This window comes from Copadichromis virginalis, linkage group LG23 (assembly GCF_057382275.1).
Source record: "Copadichromis virginalis isolate Kocher_CV1m ecotype Utaka linkage group LG23, C_Virginalis_male_GT1.1, whole genome shotgun sequence".
Lineage (NCBI taxonomy): Eukaryota > Metazoa > Chordata > Actinopteri > Cichliformes > Cichlidae > Copadichromis > Copadichromis virginalis.
Genome location: NC_140639.1, coordinates 10,116,889 through 10,136,865, shown reverse-complemented (window position 1 = coordinate 10,136,865; position 19,977 = coordinate 10,116,889). Strand labels below are relative to the sequence as shown.

General features: G+C 33.9%; 2 protein-coding genes across 4 annotated transcripts; one reads left to right on the top strand and one right to left on the bottom strand.

Moving 5' to 3' along the window:
- Positions 1 to 1,828: 1,828 nt before the first annotated feature.
- Positions 1,829 to 5,821, top strand: LOC146680305 (uncharacterized). Of its 2 annotated transcripts, none has more exons than XM_085448953.1 (6): positions 1,829 to 2,270; positions 2,580 to 2,842; positions 3,038 to 3,228; positions 3,362 to 3,455; positions 3,640 to 3,830; positions 4,451 to 5,821. In XM_085448953.1, exons 1-6 carry the CDS (start codon positions 2,073 to 2,075, stop codon positions 4,636 to 4,638), a joined length of 1,125 nt encoding a protein of 374 aa, XP_085305079.1. In that variant the 5' UTR covers positions 1,829 to 2,072; the 3' UTR covers positions 4,639 to 5,821. The 2 variants fall into 2 exon arrangements, with proteins under 2 accessions (XP_085305079.1, XP_085305078.1); XM_085448952.1 differs by having other exon boundaries at positions 3,637 to 3,830.
- Positions 4,719 to 6,988, bottom strand: LOC146680304 (uncharacterized). 2 transcript variants are annotated; one of them, XM_085448955.1, is made up of 6 exons: positions 6,839 to 6,988; positions 6,448 to 6,576; positions 6,048 to 6,241; positions 5,404 to 5,551; positions 5,104 to 5,308; positions 4,719 to 5,023 (listed from the first exon to the last, which is right to left on the bottom strand). In XM_085448955.1, the coding sequence occupies exons 2-6, from the start codon at positions 6,550 to 6,552 to the stop codon at positions 4,719 to 4,721; spliced, it is 957 nt and encodes a 318-aa protein (XP_085305081.1). In that variant the 5' UTR covers positions 6,553 to 6,576; positions 6,839 to 6,988. The 2 variants fall into 2 exon arrangements, with proteins under 2 accessions (XP_085305081.1, XP_085305080.1); XM_085448954.1 differs by having other exon boundaries at positions 6,448 to 6,886.
- Between the last annotated feature and the right edge of the window lie 12,989 nt (positions 6,989 to 19,977).

Below are 19,977 nucleotides of genomic sequence, written 5' to 3'. Positions count from 1 at the left end.
AATTTCAATGAAAAGAACGCAATTTGAATGAAAACAAAAGAATTAGAATGAAAGCACGGGAATTTGAATGAAAACAACGGAATTAGAATCAAAAGAATGGAATTTCAATGAAAAGAACGCAATTTGAATGAAAACAAAAGAATTAGAATGAAAGCACGGGAATTTGAATGAAAACAACGGAATTAGAATGAAAACAACGGAATTAGAATGAAAACAACAGAATTTGAATGAAAACAACAGAATTAGAATCAAAAGAATGGAATTTCAATGAAAAGAACGCAATTTGAATGACAACAAAAGAATTATAATGAAAGCACGGGAATTTGAATGAAAACAACGGAATTAGAATGAAAAGAACCTAATTTGAATCAAAAGAATGGAATTTCAATGAAAAGAACGCAATTTGAATGAAAACAAAAGAATTAGAATGAAAGCACGGGAATTTGAATGAAAACAACGGAATTAGAATGAAAAGAACCTAATTTGAATGAAAACAAAGGAATTAGAATGAAAGCACCGGAATTTGAATGAAAACAACGGAATTGAAATGAAAACAACGGAATTAGAATGAGAAGAATCATATTTGAATGAAAACAACAGAATGTGAATGAAAAGGACAGATTTTGAATGAAAACAAAAGAATTTGAATAAAAAGAGTAGAATTAGAATGAGAAGAAAAGCATTTGAAAGTAAACAACAGAATTAGAATGAAAACAATAGAATTTGAAGGAAATGAATAGAATTTGAATAAAAGCAACAGAATTTGAATGAAAACAACAGAACCTGAGTGAAAACAACGGAATTAGAATGAAAAGAAGAGAATTTGAATGAAAACAACGGAATTAGAATGAAAACAATGGAATTTGAATGAAAACCAAAAAAATAGAATGAAAGCACCGGAATTTGAATGAAAACAACGGAATTAAAATGAAAAGAACAGAATTTGAGAACAAACAATAGAATTTGAATGAAAACAATGGAATGTGAATGAAAAGAACAGATTTTGAATGAAAACAAAAGAATTAGAATGAAAAGAACAATTTGAATGAAAAGAACAGTATTTGAATGAAAACAATGGAATTTAAAGGAAAAGAATGGAATTTGAATGAAAAGAACAGAATTTGAATGAAAACAACGGAATTAAAATGAAAAGAACAGAATTAGAATGATTAGAACAGAATTTGAATGAAAACAAAAGAATTTGAATAAAAAGAGTAGAATTAGAATGAGAAGAACAGCATTTGAATAAAAACAACAGAATTTGAATGAAAACAACGGAATTAGAATAAAAACAACAGAATTTGAATGAAAACAACAGAATTAGAATGAAAAGAAAAGAATTTGAATGAAAAGAACAGAATTTGAATGAAAGCAACGGAATTTAAAGGAAAAGAATGGAATTTGAATGAAAAGAACAGAATCAAAGAATGGAATTTGAATGAAAAGAACGCAATTTGAATGAAAACAAAAGGGTTAGATTGAAAGCACGGGAATTTGAATGAAAACAACGGAATTAAAATGAAAAGAACAGTATTTGAATGAAAACTACAGAATTTGAATGAAAAGAACAGTATTTGAATGAAAACTACAGAATTTGAATGAAAAGAACAGTATTTGAATGAAAACAACGGAATTAAAATGAAAAGAGTAGAATTAGAATGAGAAGAACTGCATTTGAATAAAAACAACAGAATTTGAATGAAAACAACGGAATTAGAATGAAAAGAAGAGAATTTGAATGAAAACAACGGAATTAGAATGAAAACAATGGAATTTGAATGAAAAGAACGTAATTTGAATGAAAACAAAAAAAACTGGAATGAAAGGTCCGTGTACTTTTCGGTATTTGAAGTTTTGTTTCAGAAACCAAAACGAAAAAACGATATTTAAAAGAATTTTCATTTTTTTAATTTTTGATAAAGAATAAAATGGGCGAAAATAACTTGTTTTTTCATTCGGTGGTAACAAATAGCCGTCATACACTTAAAATTAGACGTGCTTTTTTGGATTTCTTCGTGATTCAAATAATGAAAGTATACTAGCGCAAAAACAAAAAAATAGACGCATTTTCAATGTCTGAAACGGGAAGTACTTCTTCTGCGCGTTTTTTTATGGCGCGCGCACACCGTCCCCCACACAAGAGATCGACGGCCTTAAAGTTACACTGGAATAAACAGAGGATGGACCATTACGTTGTTTTTAGGAAAACTAAGAGAGTGACACTCCGGGACGAAGACATGACTGCAGAAAAACTGGGTCGCATCTTTCAGGTAGATATGTAAACTTCGCAAACTTTGCTTTCAGCAGTTTTTTTATGAACGTTATTGTTCTTCCTTACTGCGGAATGGCTAACGTTAACATTTGGTGATTTCATGTAGGCCTACTTTTACTAATACTATGTCTAGCCGTCTTCATTGTGCTAATATGTGAATTGTGCACATGTGCTAATGTGTAAATAGTTATTCATTGACTTTTACCGGCTACTAGCTAATAAGTAAGCCTTTAGAGCCTATTAACCGTGTGCACAGGAGTAACACGTTAGCAGAGCAACGTGATTTACGGAAACTTTTCTTAAACAGGTATCCGCGCATACTCTGTACATCACGGATGATTCAAACGTGGCTATGTTCCCCGGTGCGGTCTCTGGTGTTTTCAGCGCATTAGACATTACACCCAGAGGTCACTATGAAGTCCACGGAGAAGACATGGAGTCAATTCCAACAGCAGGTTCCAGCGGGCAGCGTTTTGCATTTATGCGAGCACCAGCTGTGGCAGCGTCTGCACCTTCACGTTCACAGCAGGCTACTTCAAGTTCCCCTATGTCCTCCAAAACATTTCAGAGGTAGGATGAGTCTGTGTTCTTGAATATTAAATTACAGAACAGGCAAAATAAAAAGAAACATAAGGTGCATGGATAGTTGAATTGTTAAGAATAGCAAAGCTGTTTTAGTACAATTTGCCTATAGCAATCACTGAATGGATTTGTGGCCTGCTGTCTTTTACAAGATATGTAAAATTATTATGTTTTGTTTTACAGATCAGTGTACTTTGCAGATGTAGTTGGTGGGAGGTTGATTCCCAATAGAATGGTGGTTGTACGATTCCTGGAGTCTGAGGCTACGCTTCAAGGGATAGTAGGAAAAGTGCAAGATGCCATTGGTAATTACAACCCAATAATTTTGACAGATGCACAGGGCAATGCAATTCTGGAGTCGGAGGGCACAACAGGTGAGCCATAATATTACAGCTAAAGCCCATATCTTATGGAGAGACATGTCTTACCAGACTCTTTGTAATATTTATTGGGTAATATGGTATTGGCTTCTAAACAGGTTTCTTTGGTTTTGTTTTTCATCTGTAGGGTCACAGTACTGGAGACAAAATGCACGAAAAATTCTTGCTGTGCCTGAACAAGACTTTAATTGCCTCCAGGGAACAAAGAGGAAGAAACTGAGGTATGTGAATAAATATGTATATACTATAGGATGAACATCAATATAGAAGAATTAATTTGATTTAAATCCTATAATAGCAGTAAGACATCACTACATAAATCATCATCTATCAGTAAGTGATGTGATGTTTCTTTAAGCCAGTAAGTAGCTTTGACATCTGATTATCCATTTTTATTTGTAGCAGCCGTAAAGATGATGACAGTGCCAGTTTGGGAGAAGTGAGTGACAAAATAGAAGAGTTGGTGTTGGCATCTCAAAGTCTGCCAGCTGTCACAGCAGCAATCAAAGAGCTCACTGATCTTGCAGTTGCCCAGAAAGTCACAACCCCCAAGCTGCAGACACTCAAGGAGGGATTTAGCTGCGTGGTTTGTATGAGTATGTTCAAATGTTGCTTAGTAAATACATTACATCTACACTAACATTTTAATTACAATTAAAACAATGTCAAACCACATTCAATCATTACTTTGGACAAACATTTTTTTACCAAACATAGGCTCTTTATTCAGCAGTGTCCATTTAAATACTTAGGCACAGACAATCAAGATGCAGGTCTACTGTAACATAACATTCAAAAGTTTACATGCACATTTAATTTGGGTTCTCCTTGCAATCTTGACTATGAAAGTATAGCTTTTCAAATTGATTACAATGTCAGTATGGGTGACGGTACACTGTTCACAGTAATGTAAAACTAAAAAGTTCACATTTAAAATGGGACTGTAGTTGCATATATTGAATCAAGTACCTGTAACTTTTTCATTTTTCTTGCTTGCTAATTGAGAAAATGTACTGATTTTGCCCCTCATCAATTATAGACAAAAATATAGACAGGGACTTTCTCAGAACAGCGTGAACAAGAGGAATTACAGAATAACCAAAAATATTCTGCATGCTGTCTGTAAATTTATGTCAAGACTGACTTTGAACCTATAGTTTGAACTAAATTCAACATAAATGGATAACAGTCTCACTTATCTGATTTACTTTTGCAGACATCATTGAGGATCCAGTGTTCTCACTGTGCTGCAGAAGCATTATTGGCTGCAAGACATGTGTGGAACAGTGGCAAGAGACATCACAGCACTGTGCAAAATGCAGGGAGAGTAACAACGGAGTTCTACAAATTACTGGTCTAACAGCTGCATTTTCTGTATTGAAATCTTTTTTTGCAGAGGAGTAATGTAGTGTGTACACACAAATGTTTACAGTCAGTTGATTTTTTTTTTTTGTCTGTTCTGTACAGTTTACAGATGCAGTGGTTCATACATTTCTCTGAGTTATGTTTATGAGACAGAGCAGAGCTTCTTTGTATGGCATAAAGTCACCATTTACGGCTCTAAAAAACAAATGTGAAATATCAGGATATTTTTCTGCAAAATGACTCTCTGTTCTAAGTTTGTCCTGTTCGGTTGTGAAGGGATCAACTCCAAAAGTCGAATATTCTTTGAGTGCAGATCCCAAGTGCTGCCTGTAAAGGTCTGCTGCTTCAAGTGCATTTGGCAAGAGCTCTGGAGAAATTCTTCTTTTACACCCATGTTCTGCAAAGTGATTTGGTATGCCTTTTCCTGTAAAAAATAGAGGAGGTGTTTAAATGTTCATTATCAGGGTTGTAAGCAATCTGACTTTTTTTTTTTTTTTTTTTTACCTGGGATTCTATGAGCATTCCATGATTCTACCACACTTGCAAGACCAATGTTACACAGCTGACAGGTTAGATTGGACACACAGTATCGCACAAGGTTATCCTCCATATCTATCTCCTCCTGGTCCATCAGCTGGAGTAGGGCAGTTTTTAGTGGGTAGTTGACACGGTTGTTGATTTCAGGCCAAATCCTTTCAACTGTGTGGTTCTAAAAGAGTTAAAAGAAACATGTCTTAAATGTACGTAGTAGTACACGTAATAGTATAAGAATTTCAGCTGATGTTAATGGTACTTAAATCTTACTCTTGTGGATGAGGTCTGTAAATAAGGCAGTCTCTCCTGATTGAAGCGATGATGTGACAGCATCTCTTGCATGAACAGTGTTAAATAAAATTCCTTTCCATGGTCTACTCGCACCTGGTCCCACATACCATAGGTGATCACTGCAGGTCTGGTACAGGAAAAATAAAGAACATTTATTAACTATTTTGCTTTAAGACCAGCAAAGGTGTTATTATTTTGAATGTATTCATTCATGTTTTTTTTGGGTAATATTTTAGTTGTAGTAGGACAACATATATTTCTTAAGTTTCTTTGCAATGTCACTGTCATGCTCAGACTTTAGATGTATGTCAGAACAATTGAAAGATATGTGGAAATCCAAGAACCTTGTTCCATTCATAAATGAACACTGATTAATTGCAATAAAGTAGTTAAATGATTCATGTGCAATTCCATTTTATTTATTTTTACATTAATAGAAAATGTTGATCAAAATGTTTGGTAAGTTCTTAATATATTATATTCAGGAACATAACCAGACCCATCTGTTGCATGTCTAATTTAAATTCAAATATTGTAAATTTGGGTGCAGCTCATGTCCAATATGACTAACATGTCCATCAAAACACTTAAGATGAAATAAATGGTTTGAGAGGTTGTATTACCTGAAAACATATTCATAGATGCTCAAGTTGTTTTTGATTGGCATTGTGGAATGACTCACAATCTTTTTACTGAATCCATCTACAGCTAAAACATGGGTGACTCCAAACATTACAAGTTTCTCGTTTTGGTCCAGGTGAACCTTGTGCCCCATGCATTCAGCATGGTACGGTGTGGGATTAAGATTCCGAGCTCCCTTACAAAAAAATCACAAAAATAAATGACAGCTGACTGGATAAAGGCAGATTTGATCATACGTTTGAGGAAGAGTCAAGTAACTGTTAAAGCAGGGCGTACATCTGTTAAACAGAATTAGGCCCTACCATTACATGATGTATATCACAAATATGACAAAGAACATTGGAATACAGTTCTAGTGGAAGATTAAATAACATAGGCTACCTGGCGTCTTGCTTCATGATAAGGTTGATGCACCTCTCTTAAAATTGACCCAATTCGTCCCTCTGCAGCATGTACCCCTTTTGTGGACAGATAGCCCTTCATCATTTTGCGGCCATATGTTGGGCCCACCTGTTTAAAATAAAAGATCATGCTACTACTAGAACAACAAATGTAAAGTAGCTTATTCTGAAAGCAAATGTGTAAAGCTAAAGTATTGTGCTAATTAACTGTACAAATACCAGTGAGAGACATCTTTAAAATAACTAACGTTACCCACCACCCGCAAGACGCTAAAACGCGCGGGCGCGCGCACACAGTCTAGACTAACCCCCTTACAACCCAGTTAAGACAACCATACACAGTCATAAGGTGAAGGAAGAAAGTACCTTACCTCATTTATAGCTTGTGTCACCTCAAGCTCCAACCGTGTGTCCGAGAGTCGACAGCTAGTGATTTGCTCAGCACAAAACTTTCTAACATTTCTCGCAGAAAATCCTCTCACTTCCCCGTGTTCATATGACAGACGCTCTGATATAATTTCCGATGATTATATAATTTCCAGTATTTTTCCAACGTCATGATGTCCACACTACAGTGTTTGCCATAAGTTTGCTTATCACTTGTACAGGTTGTTGACCTACTAAAACTTCCGGTTCAGACAAAATAAATAAAGGGCCCTTTCTCGTTCTTTTTTCTTGGGTTTTTCGTTTCTGATGTGCGAAAGGACAAAATGAAAAAAACAATTGTTTTACGTTTTTCATTTTAGCTTTTTAAGTTGAGAATTAAATAAGTGTCTCATTTTCTTTTTTAAATTATACTTTCTGAAACGAAACTTCAAATACCGAAAAGTACACGGATCATGAAAGCAGTGGCGGAGCGGGGGGGTGGCTTACTGGGCTTAAGCCCGGGTTGTTTTTTCAGAAGCCCGGGGTCTTTTGGAGTGTAATTTTTTCATAGTTAGATGCCTGGCTGACAACTGTATAAAACAAAAACTACACACAATATTCGAAGCACATAGTGCACACTGTGGGAATTTACGACTGTGCGTAAATCCCCCCTAATATTGGTATGATCCGAGCTCAGACACTAAGCGACTGAGCGAGGGGGCGGGGCAGCTGCTGCCTGCGCGTGCGCTGTTGGAGAAGCGCAGCCAGGCAGACAGAGGAGAGCTGAAGTTTGAGCAGGTACCAAAGCAAATCATTCGTACTGTACCAATAATGTAAATATGACGGTGCATCACAAAAGATTGATATCAAACTGATCATTTGACCCATGTTAAGTTACTTGCTCTTCAAGTGAATCAACAAATGGCAACATGAAAAGCCGAACAACAACACTGCTGTTTTTTTAGAGAGTCTTAGCTTACATGTGTGTTTATTTCATATTTTCAGTTGTTACCCTCCACGGCTAAATAAATCGGTTTCAGTAATGCACTGATATACAAGAATGGACATAAGGAGCTTCTTTCAAAGAAAAAACTCAGGTAGATGTTATTTTATATATTGTACTTTGTATGTTGTTCAGTATATTCCTATGCAAAACAAAAATTTCAACACACAGTATATTGACAGTTGAAACCAGATATTTACATACACTTTATGGAAAACACAAGAACATTTTTTTACTGCACAACATCAGTTTAGAGTAAACTTGTTTTGTTTTGGATAAATAAATATTGAAATATCTTTTGAATTAGTTAAATGTCAGAATAAAGAGAGACAGAGCTTTCTATTTTTTATCTCTTTCATCAAATGTAGGAGTACATATACACTAAGTTTATTGTTAATTAATAAGAAAACTCCAGACGATTCCATTCTGAGCTGAAGAAGCTTCTGATAGGTTAGTAGAGTCCATGTGAGTAAATTGGTGGCACAGCTGTGGATGTGGATATAAGGCAAAACACAGAGCCTGTTTCTTTGACATGGGAAAATCCAGAGATATCAACCAAAACACCTGGAAAAGAACTGTGGAGCTCCATAAGTGTGGCTCAGTTTGAATACAATTTGGTGCCATTTGCAATTAAGAAATACAGATAGTTTCTCTCTTTACTCTTAAAGTTAACAAATATGTTTTTATATTTATCAATCTAAAAAAATAAACATTTAGTCTGATTTGATGTTACAATTAAAAAAGTGTTTTTATCTGAAGAGTCTGTAAATATCTGGTTTCAACTGTATATTTGATGATGTTGGTGTTTGGCTTGATTGTCAGCACAAAGAGGGAGAGAGAGGAGCAGAGAGAGAGAGAGAGAGAATGAGGACAGAACAGAGATGAACATAAGCAGGTGAGACACACATGTTAGTCAAATGGTTGTTTACCAAAAGTATCACCGTATCATAGGTCCTCATGTATCTCGTACCTAATGTTTCTTTTTAGGTTTGTTATTTTTCAAATTCTACATTTATTAAGTTATGCAGGCTTGTTTTCACAGCAAGGCTAAATAATTATATGAACCTTTCTGAATCTAAATAGTGGACTTCGGTAGAATTAAAAAATAAGTGTAGTGCAGGTTTTAGTGCTACTATCATCTAGTTCTGATTCTGGTTCTGTCTTGGTTAAGTCCTAAGTAGTCCTGATTTTGAACTGTTGTAGTCCTGTTTTAATTCCGAATCAGTTCTGGGTCTGGTTGAATTGGGGTTTAGCCCCGACTTTGTTCTTGCTGCTTAATTTAAAACCTATATGAAGTCCTGCTTTTTTGAACAAAACTCAAAACAGAGCCTATAACCCCCCGCCCCCATCCCACATGCATACTACCCTTTAGGGCTAAGCCCTGGGTGTATCAAATGTCTGCCTCCGCCTCTGCATGAAAGCACCGGAATTTGAATGAAAACAACGCAATTAAAATGAAAAGAACAGAATTAGAATGAGAAGAATCGAATTTGAATTTTAAGATTTTAAATGAAAACAAAAGAATTAGAATGAAAAGAACACAATTTGAGAACAAACAATAGAATTTGAATGAAAAGAACAGAATTTGAATGAAAGCAACAGAATTTAAAGGAAAAGAATGAAATTTGAATGAAAAGAACAGAATTTGAATGAAAACAAAAGAATTGGAATCAAAAGAATGGAATTTGAATGAAAAGAATGCAATTTTAATGAAAACAAAAGCATTAGAATGAAAGCACGGGAATTTGAATGAAAACAACAGAATTGAAATGAAAACAAAAGAATTAGAATGAGAAGAACAGCATTTGAATGAAAATAACAGAATTTGAATGAAAACAACGGAATTAGAATGAAAAGAAGAGAATTTGAATGAAAACAACAGAATTTGAATGAAAACAACAGAATTTGAATGAAAACAACAGAATTAGAATCAAAAGAATGGAATTTGAATGAAAAGAACGCAATTTGAATGAAAACAAAAGCATTAGAATGAAAGCACGGGAATTTGAATGAAAACAACGGAATTAAAATGAAATGAAAAGAATTAGAATGAGAAGAACAGCATTTGAATAAAAACAACAACGTTTGAATGAAAACAACGGAATTAGAATGAAAAGAACAGAATTAGAATGAAAACAACAGAATTTGAATGAAAACAACAGAATTTGAATGAAAACAACAGAATTAGAATCAAAAGAATGGAATTTCAATGAAAAGAACGCCATTTGAATGAAAACAAAAGAATTAGAATGAAAGCACGGGAATTTGAATGAAAACAACGGAATTAGAATGAAAAGAACCTAATTTGAATGAAAACAAAGGAATTAGAATGAAAGCACAGGAATTTGAATGAAAACAACGGAATTAAAAATAAAAGAACAGCATTTGAATAAAAACAACAGAATTTGAATGAAAACAACGGAATTAGAATGAAAAGAAGAGAATTTGAATAAAAACAATGGAATTAGAATGAAAACAATGGAATTTGAATGAAAACAAAAAAAATAGAATGAAAGCACCGGAATTTGAATGAAAACAACGGAATTAAAATGAAAAGAAAAGAATTAGAATGAGAAGAACAGAATTTGAATGAAAACAAAAGAATTTGAATAAAAAGAGTAGAATTAGAATGAGAAGAACAGCATTTGAATAAAAACAACAGAATTTGAATGTAAACAACGGAATTAGAATAAAAACAACAGAATTTGAATGAAAACAACAGAATTAGAATGAAAAGAAAAGAATTTGAATGAAAAGAACAGAATTAGAATGAAAAGAAAAGAATTTGAATGAAAAGAACAGAATTTGAATGAAAACAAAAGGGTTAGATTGAAAGCACGGGAATTTGAATGAAAACAACGGAATTAAAATGAAAAGAACAGAATTTGAATGAAAACAACAGAATTAGAATGAAAAGAAAAGAATTTGAATGAAAAGAACAGAATTTGAATGAAAGCAACGGAATTTAAAGGAAAAGAATGGAATTTGAATGAAAAGAACAGAATCAAAGAATGGAATTTGAATGAAAAGAACGCAATTTGAATGAAAACAAAAGGGTTAGATTGAAAGCACGGGAATTTGAATGAAAACAACGGAATTAAAAATAAAAGAACAGCATTTGAATAAAAACAACAGAATTTGAATGAAAACAACGGAATTAGAATGAAAAGAAGAGAATTTGAATAAAAACAACAGAATTTGAATGAAAACAACGGAATTAGAATGAAAAGAAGAGAATTTGAATGAAAACAATGGAATTAGAATGAAAACAATGGAATTTGAATGAAAACAAAAAAAAATTAGAATGAAAGCACCGGAATTTGAATGAAAACAACGGAATTAAAATGAAAAGAACAGAATTTGAGAACAAACAATAGAATTTGAATGAAAACAATGGAATGTGAATGAAAAGAACAGAATTTGAATGAAAACAAAAGAATTGGAATCAAAAGAATGGAATTTGAATGAAAAGAATGCAATTTTAATGAAAACAAAAGCATTAGAATGAAAGCACGGGAATTTGAATGAAAACAACAGAATTGAAATGAAAACAAAAGAATTAGAATGAGAAGAACAGCATTTGAATGAAAATAACAGAATTTGAATGAAAACAACGGAATTAGAATGAAAAGAAGAGAATTTGAATGAAAACAACAGAATTTGAATGAAAACAACAGAATTTGAATGAAAACAACAGAATTAGAATCAAAAGAATGGAATTTGAATGAAAAGAACGCAATTTGAATGAAAACAAAAGCATTAGAATGAAAGCACGGGAATTTGAATGAAAACAACGGAATTAAAATGAAATGAAAAGAATTAGAATGAGAAGAACAGCATTTGAATAAAAACAACAACGTTTGAATGAAAACAACGGAATTAGAATGAAAAGAACAGAATTAGAATGAAAACAACAGAATTTGAATGAAAACAACAGAATTTGAATGAAAACAACAGAATTAGAATCAAAAGAATGGAATTTCAATGAAAAGAACGCCATTTGAATGAAAACAAAAGAATTAGAATGAAAGCACGGGAATTTGAATGAAAACAACGGAATTAGAATGAAAAGAACCTAATTTGAATGAAAACAAAGGAATTAGAATGAAAGCACAGGAATTTGAATGAAAACAACGGAATTAAAAATAAAAGAACAGCATTTGAATAAAAACAACAGAATTTGAATGAAAACAACGGAATTAGAATGAAAAGAAGAGAATTTGAATAAAAACAATGGAATTAGAATGAAAACAATGGAATTTGAATGAAAACAAAAAAAATAGAATGAAAGCACCGGAATTTGAATGAAAACAACGGAATTAAAATGAAAAGAAAAGAATTAGAATGAGAAGAACAGAATTTGAATGAAAACAAAAGAATTTGAATAAAAAGAGTAGAATTAGAATGAGAAGAACAGCATTTGAATAAAAACAACAGAATTTGAATGTAAACAACGGAATTAGAATAAAAACAACAGAATTTGAATGAAAACAACAGAATTAGAATGAAAAGAAAAGAATTTGAATGAAAAGAACAGAATTAGAATGAAAAGAAAAGAATTTGAATGAAAAGAACAGAATTTGAATGAAAACAAAAGGGTTAGATTGAAAGCACGGGAATTTGAATGAAAACAACGGAATTAAAATGAAAAGAACAGAATTTGAATGAAAACAACAGAATTAGAATGAAAAGAAAAGAATTTGAATGAAAAGAACAGAATTTGAATGAAAGCAACGGAATTTAAAGGAAAAGAATGGAATTTGAATGAAAAGAACAGAATCAAAGAATGGAATTTGAATGAAAAGAACGCAATTTGAATGAAAACAAAAGGGTTAGATTGAAAGCACGGGAATTTGAATGAAAACAACGGAATTAAAAATAAAAGAACAGCATTTGAATAAAAACAACAGAATTTGAATGAAAACAACGGAATTAGAATGAAAAGAAGAGAATTTGAATAAAAACAACAGAATTTGAATGAAAACAACGGAATTAGAATGAAAAGAAGAGAATTTGAATGAAAACAATGGAATTAGAATGAAAACAATGGAATTTGAATGAAAACAAAAAAAAATTAGAATGAAAGCACCGGAATTTGAATGAAAACAACGGAATTAAAATGAAAAGAACAGAATTTGAGAACAAACAATAGAATTTGAATGAAAACAATGGAATGTGAATGAAAAGAACAGATTTTGAATGAAAACAATGGAATTTAAAGGAAAAGAATGGAATTTGAATGAAAAGAACAGAATTTGAATGAAAAGAGAAAAAATAGAATGAAAGCACCGGAATTTGAATGAAAACAACGGAATTAAAATGAAAAGAAAAGAATTAGAATGAGAAGAACAGAATTTGAATGAAAACAAAAGAATTTCAATAAAAAGAGTAGAATTAGAATGAGAAGAACAGCATTTGAATAAAAACAACAGAATTTGAATGTAAACAACGGAATTAGAATAAAAACAACAGAATTTGAATGAAAACAACAGAATTAGAATGAAAAGAAAAGAATTTGAATGAAAAGAACAGAATTAGAATGAAAAGAAAAGAATTTGAATGAAAAGAACAGCATTTGAATGAAAACAAAAGGGTTAGATTGAAAGCACGGGAATTTGAATGAAAACAATGGAATTAAAATGAAAAGAACAGTATTTGAATGAAAACTACAGAATTTCAATAAAAAGAGTAGAATTAGAATGAGAAGAACAGCATTTGAATAAAAACAACAGAATTTGAATGAAAACAACGGAATTAGAATGAAAAGAAGAGAATTTGAATGAAAACAACAGAATTTGAATGAAAACAAAAAATAGAATGAAAGCACCGGAATTTGAATGAAAACAACGGAATTAAAATGAAAAGAAAAGAATTTGAATGAGAAGAACAGCATTTGCATTAAAAACAACAGCATTAGAATGAAAACAACGGATTTAGAATGAAAAGAAGAGAATTTGAATGAAAAGAACGGAATTAGAATTAAAACAACGGAATTTGAATGAAAACAAATAAAATAGAATGAAAGCACCGGAATTTGAATGAACAAAACGTAATTAAAATGAAAAGAACGGAATTAGAATAAGAAGAATCGAATTTGAATGAAAAGAACAGAATTTGAATGAAAAGAACAGTATTTGAATGAAAGCAACAGAATTAGAATGAAAAGAAAAGAATTTGAGAACAAACAATAGAATTTGAATGAAAAGAACAGAACTTGAATGAAAACAACAGATTTTGAAAGTAAACAACAGATTTTGAATGAAAACAATGGAATTTGAATGAAATGAACAGAATTTGAATAAAAGCAACAGAATTTGAATGAAAACAACAGAATTTGAATGAAAACAACGGAATTAGAATGAAAACAACAGAATTAGAATGAATACAACGGAATTTGAATGAAAACAAAAAAAATAGAATGAAAGCACCGGAATTTGAATGAAAACAGCACCTTATCCATATCACAAGCAATGTTTGCCCTGGTTGATCAGCAGGGCAAATATTGCCAAGCATGGCGAATCCAGCCATGAATAGCATCAACTGCTATATCTTCACATGCATCTTCCATAGCTTGGGAAGGGGTATATGTGTGTGTGGATTTCGGTCATACACTTTCCATCTCCAGGCAGAAAAAGATTCCTTATAATGGGCTTGAGGAATGGAGAATATGGAGGGAGATAAACAACTAAAAAGTGTGGGTGGACAGTGAACCAGTTACCAACTCTGAAACAAACATGATATGTAATACAGACTTGGAGTGGTCACTATTGTGAAGCATAATCAGAGTATGCGTATGTACAGTACTGTAATTTATATACTGTTGAGAGTATGCATTAATTGTGGGATTGTATGGGACTTACTTCCACATGTATTGCAATTCATTGACTCTTTCTGAATTGCGTTCAAATGGCACCCTGTAGAGCTGGTTCATCCTCAGATTATTTCTGAGGACACGTTCCAGTGTTGATAAGCTGACCTTATCAGTATTTTGAAACATGTTGTTGTCTTTTATTATTTTTCTTTGTATTTGCTGTGCTGTTATGGCATTATTTTCTAGAAGCATGTTAATGATTTCATTCTCCTGTTCAGGAGACAGAAGACGTTCCCGACCACCTCGTGTTGGTAAGCTTTCAGCTCTGCAATACAAATAGTATACTGTAAAATACTATGAATAGGCCTACTATGTAGGAATATAATATAGGAATACATTTCCCAAATACATGACACATACTTTACTTTCACATTCTACAGAACAGTCCACAGGCAATACTGTGCTACAGTAAAGTACTCATTGAGTACTGTAAGATTTCTTACCTATTCTCACTTCAGAAAGTCCGGATGATGGATGCTACAGTGCACCTGATCAAATTTGGCTGTACACTTTGCCTCCCTTATTGTTAGACCATGGTTGACCACATGGCCAACCAAAGTGGCTTTGAGCTCATCGGAGATTACGTTCCTTGGCCTTCATCGTCCTTGTCCTCCTCCTCTTAGTCTCACTCCTCTGGTTAGCATCCATTCCTCCAAAACAGAAGAGTTCACCTGTTGCCCTTTTATATAGCTCTGATTTCTTAATTGCAATTATGTGTGAAAGGTGTTTACCCATTTGGGCAGTGCATTTATTCCATCATATAATGTGTTTTCTGGGTACACTGTGCTATTTCAGGGTTCAGAGATTGATAGCTCCGTGTCAGAGGACTGGCTATGAATTTCAGACGGATCAGGCCTTAACTTAACAAAAAAGTTATCAATAGTTCTTTTCATCTTTTCTTATTACCCACAGCTAAATCCACTTCTGTCAGGCCTAGACTGCTCACTAGGGCTGGGTATCGTCACTGATTTCTATAATCCATTTGATTCCGATTCACGAGGTCCTGATTCGATCCAATTTTGACAGTCAGACATATTATAATTCTGATCACTTATCAGTACTGATACATGTGAGACTTCATCAGAGGTGTGAGCATCACAGCAGATGCCTTTGTGTCAAAAGTAACTGAAGTTTTATTTCCTGTTTGGTGGTTGTTGAAATAGTTTTGTGAGCTTTATCGTTTTATTCAAGCAACTCACCTCTCTCTATCCACCTGCACGTTCAACTGGACCATGGCCAATCAGAGAGGTCCTGCCCTTGACTAGCTCTGATTGGTTTAGACCAGGGGCGGAGCGTGGGGGTGGCTTACTGGTCTTAAGCCCGGGTTGTTTTGTCAGAAGCCTGGGGTCTTTTGGAGTGTAATTTTTTCATAGTTAGATGCCTGGCTGACAACTGTATAAAACAAAAAGTACACACAATATTCGAAGCACATAGTGCACACTGTGGGAATTTACGACTGTGCGTGAATTCCCCCTGATATTGGTATGATCCGAGCTCAGGCACTAAGGACTGAGTGAGAGGGCGGGGCAGCTGCTGCCTGTGAGTGCACTGTTGGAGAAATGGAGCCAGCCATACTAAGGAGAGCTTAAGTTTGACCAGGTACCAAAACAAATCATTCGTACCGTACAAATAATGTAAATATGACGGTGTATCACGAAAGATTGATATCAAACTGATCGCTTGACCCATATTACGTTACTTGCTCTTCAAGTGAATCAACAAATGGCAAGATGAAAAGCCGAACAACAACAATGCTGTTTCTTTAGAGAGTCTTAGCTTACATGTGTGTCTATTTCATATTTTCAGTTGTTACCCTCCACGGCTAAATAAATCGGTTTCAGTAATGCACTGATATACAAGAATGGACATAAGAAGCTTCTTTCAAAGAAAAAACTCTGGTAGTATTTTATATATTATGCTTTGTATGTTGTTCAGTATATTCCTATGCAAAACAAGAGGAACTTCAATACACAGCAGTATATTCACAGTTGAAACCAGATATTTACATACACTTTATGGAAAACACAAGAACATTTTTTTACTGTACAACATCAATTTAGAGTAAACTTGTTTTGTTTTGGATAAATAAATATTGAAATATCTTTTGAATTAGTTAAATGTCAGAATAAAGAGAGACAGAGCTTCCTATTTTTTATCACTTTCATCAAATTTAGGAGTACATGTACACTAAGTTTATTGTTAATTAATAAGAAAACTCCAGACAATTCCATTCTGAGCTGAAGAAGCTTCTGATAGGTTAGTAGAGTCCATGTGAGTAAATTGGTGGCACAGCTGTGGATGCATAAAAGGCAAAACAGAGCCTGTTTCTTTGAAATGGGAAAATTAAGAGATATCAACTAGGGGTGGGTTTTTATAATCGATTTATCGATTAAAATCGATTCTGGCTTGGATAATGTAAAATCGATTCATTAAAATCCTGAATCGATTTTTTAATATAAATTTATTTTGCCCGAAATGCCAGAATCTCTGGTGAAATCTCACAAAATTTCAACAACCACCAAACAGCTAAGACAATAAATGAGAGCAGGAACACAGATTCTGCACAAAGACTTAAACACACAGCACAACCCGCGGTTCAAATCAGTTAGATGTGGCCTTTCTCACGGTCGGGGCTGAAAGCCGACAGCTCGCTGATTCTGATCTGTCCGCGCTTTGTGTTCACGCCCTTTATGCGCTGATTCTACAGCTGTTAGTTTGATGTCTCTCCAAACAATATTGACCGAACCAGCAGCAAAAGAAGATCCAAACTACGCTTCACATAAACATCGTCATGTATTCACTCTTACTTTTACTGTTTTGCTTCGACCACGATGCACAGCTCTCTCTCTCTCTCCCTCTCTCTCCCTCTCTCTCTGTACTTCAAGAACAGTTTCCCGTCTAAAAATCTGTTTTCTTCATTATTCGCTTGCTTGTTACGCACAAGTCTACCGTTGTTTACAGCGCTGTCGGCCGACGTTTTTTTAAGTTTTTTTTTATATACTTCCGAAAAGAAAACCTAATTTCTGCCGTTCAATACTGAACAAATTTAAACTTTTTTAAATTATGCAAAACGCTTAGCCGTGTCTCTAATAAAACCGCTGTAACGTCAGAGGTAATGTTCATGTGTTGATTAATGGTTTTCTTTCGTTTTTGATGTACTGCAGAATATTTTTATAAAATCCAGGCCAGGAAAATCGCCTTCATGTTTTTCTGTGTTTTATCCTCAGCTACTTTGACACAAAGGCATCTGCTGTGATGCTCACACCTTTGATAAAGTCTTGCGTGTGTCAGCTTCCTTTTTCTGACTGTCAAAATTTCCCAGATTCAAATTGAATTGAATTGAATCAAATCGAATTAAATCGAATCGTGGATCGAATCGATTCGGGACCTTGTGAATCGGAATTGAATCGATTCTAGAAATCAGTGACAATACCCAGCCCTAAATTTATCAACCAAAACACCAGGAAAAGAATCGTGGAGCTCCATAAGTGTGGCTCAATTTTGAATACAATTTGGTGCCATTTACAATTAAGAAATACAGATAGTTTCTCTCTTTACTCTTAAAGCTAACAAATATGTTATTGATAAATGATATATTTATCAATCTAAAAAAAATAAACATTTAGTCTGATTTGATGTTACAAATAAAAAAGTATTTGTGTTTTGATCTGAAGAGTATGTAAATATCTGGTTTCAACTGTATATTTGATGATTGTCAGCACAAAGAGGGAGAGAGAGGAACAGAGAGGGAGATGGAGAATGAGGACAGAACAGAGATGAACAAGAGCAGGTGAGACACACATGTTAGTCAAATGGTTGTTTACCAAAAGTATCACCGTATCATAGGTACTCATGTATCTCGTACCTAGTGTTTCTTTTTAGGTTTACTATTTTTCAAATTCTACATTTATTAAGTTATGCAGGCTTGTTTGCACAACAAGGCTAAATAATTATATAAACTTTTCTCAATCTAAATAGTGTACTTTGGTAGAATTAAAAAAATAAGTGTACTGCAGGTCTATGATGATTTTTAGTGCTACTATCATCTAGTTCTGATTCTGGTTCTGTCTTGGTTAAGTCATCAGTCCTGATTTTGAACTCTTGTAGTCCTGTTTTAATTCCGGATCAGTTCTGGGTCTGGTTGAATTGGGGTTTAGTCCTTGTGTCTTAATACAGCCCCACCTTTGTTCTGCCTTGCTGCTTAATTAAAAAACTAGTTTAAGGTGTCCTGCATACGTGATATATATTTTTCCCTATATGAAGTCATTCTTTTTTGAACAAAACTCAAAACAGAGCCAATTAATCAGTCATTTCTAAACCCCCCCCCCCCCCCCCCCCCCAAAAAAAAAAAAAAAATCCCACATGCATACTACCCTTTAGAGCTAAGCCCTGGGTGTTTCAAATGTCTGGCTCCGCCTCTGGTTTAGACCACAATAGGGGCATAATGTGTGTCTGTTTTGACCACACGGAGACTGTCAGAGTTGTGGGGGCTTTTCTTTTTCTTCTTTCTTTTTTTTTCCCCACTCAAACAGTTGGTCGCACCTGTGCGACCTAGGATTTTTTAAGTTGAAAAATTTTGCGACCAAATTGGTCGCAGTCTAGAGCCCTTCATGTGATGAGTTAGTAGGAAAAGTAGGGCAACTGAGCTTACCATTTTGAATGAAAGTGTGTTTCTTGTGAAAACAAAGATTTTCTTCATGAAAATTGTGCCAAATGCAGAGAATTGCATGTAGTGTGTTAAAAAAAAAGTGTGTTTTAAAACTGCAATTTGAGTGTAAAGCAGAAATTGTGTTTGTAGTTTAGCAGGATTGGTTCAGGGGGTTGGTGCATCAGATACATGTTGTAGTCATTGTGTCTGAAGTACAAGAAATTGTGTGTAAATAACTGTGAAAAACTGTAAAAGGTTTTTTTTTCCCCCTCCCACTGGCAACAGAGTTCTTGCTCATAAGGGGGTCATGTGATTGTTGGGGGTTTTGCTGTTTTCTTTTTATTATTGTAGGGTCTTTTCCTTACAATATAAAAGGTACAACATTTGCGGGAGTTGACCATCTCATTCTGAGCAGACAGATGTTTTACAGCTGGATGTTAATGTTTGGGTGATGTCATGTTTAGTTTTCTGGTACACGTGTTGTTGGTTCTATTTTATAAATAAAGTTCTTCAGTAAAATCAAAACAAAACTTCTGATTTGATTTTCGTGTTTTCCCAATGACTCCAGCAGGGGGCAAATAAGGAGCACAGTCCTATTTTACAGAAGAAGAAGAGGAAGAAG

Excerpts from the sequence above, each read along its gene's own strand:
- LOC146680305 (XM_085448952.1), top strand. The coding sequence starts at position 2,073 with ATGTCTGAAACGGGAAGTACTTCTTCTGCGCGTTTTTTTATGGCGCGC. Across the intron at positions 3,229-3,361 it reads GGAGTCGGAGGGCACAACAG|GGTCACAGTACTGGAGACAA; the intron begins GTGAGCCATAAT and ends TTTCATCTGTAG. Across the intron at positions 3,456-3,636 it reads ACAAAGAGGAAGAAACTGAG|CAGCCGTAAAGATGATGACA; the intron begins GTATGTGAATAA and ends TTTTATTTGTAG.
- LOC146680304 (XM_085448954.1), bottom strand. The coding sequence starts at position 6,597 with ATGATCTTTTATTTTAAACAGGTGGGCCCAACATATGGCCGCAAAATG. Across the intron at positions 5,552-6,047 it reads ATCTATGAATATGTTTTCAG|ACCTGCAGTGATCACCTATG; the intron begins GTAATACAACCT and ends TTCCTGTACCAG. Across the intron at positions 5,309-5,403 it reads TACAGACCTCATCCACAAGA|AACCACACAGTTGAAAGGAT; the intron begins GTAAGATTTAAG and ends TAACTCTTTTAG.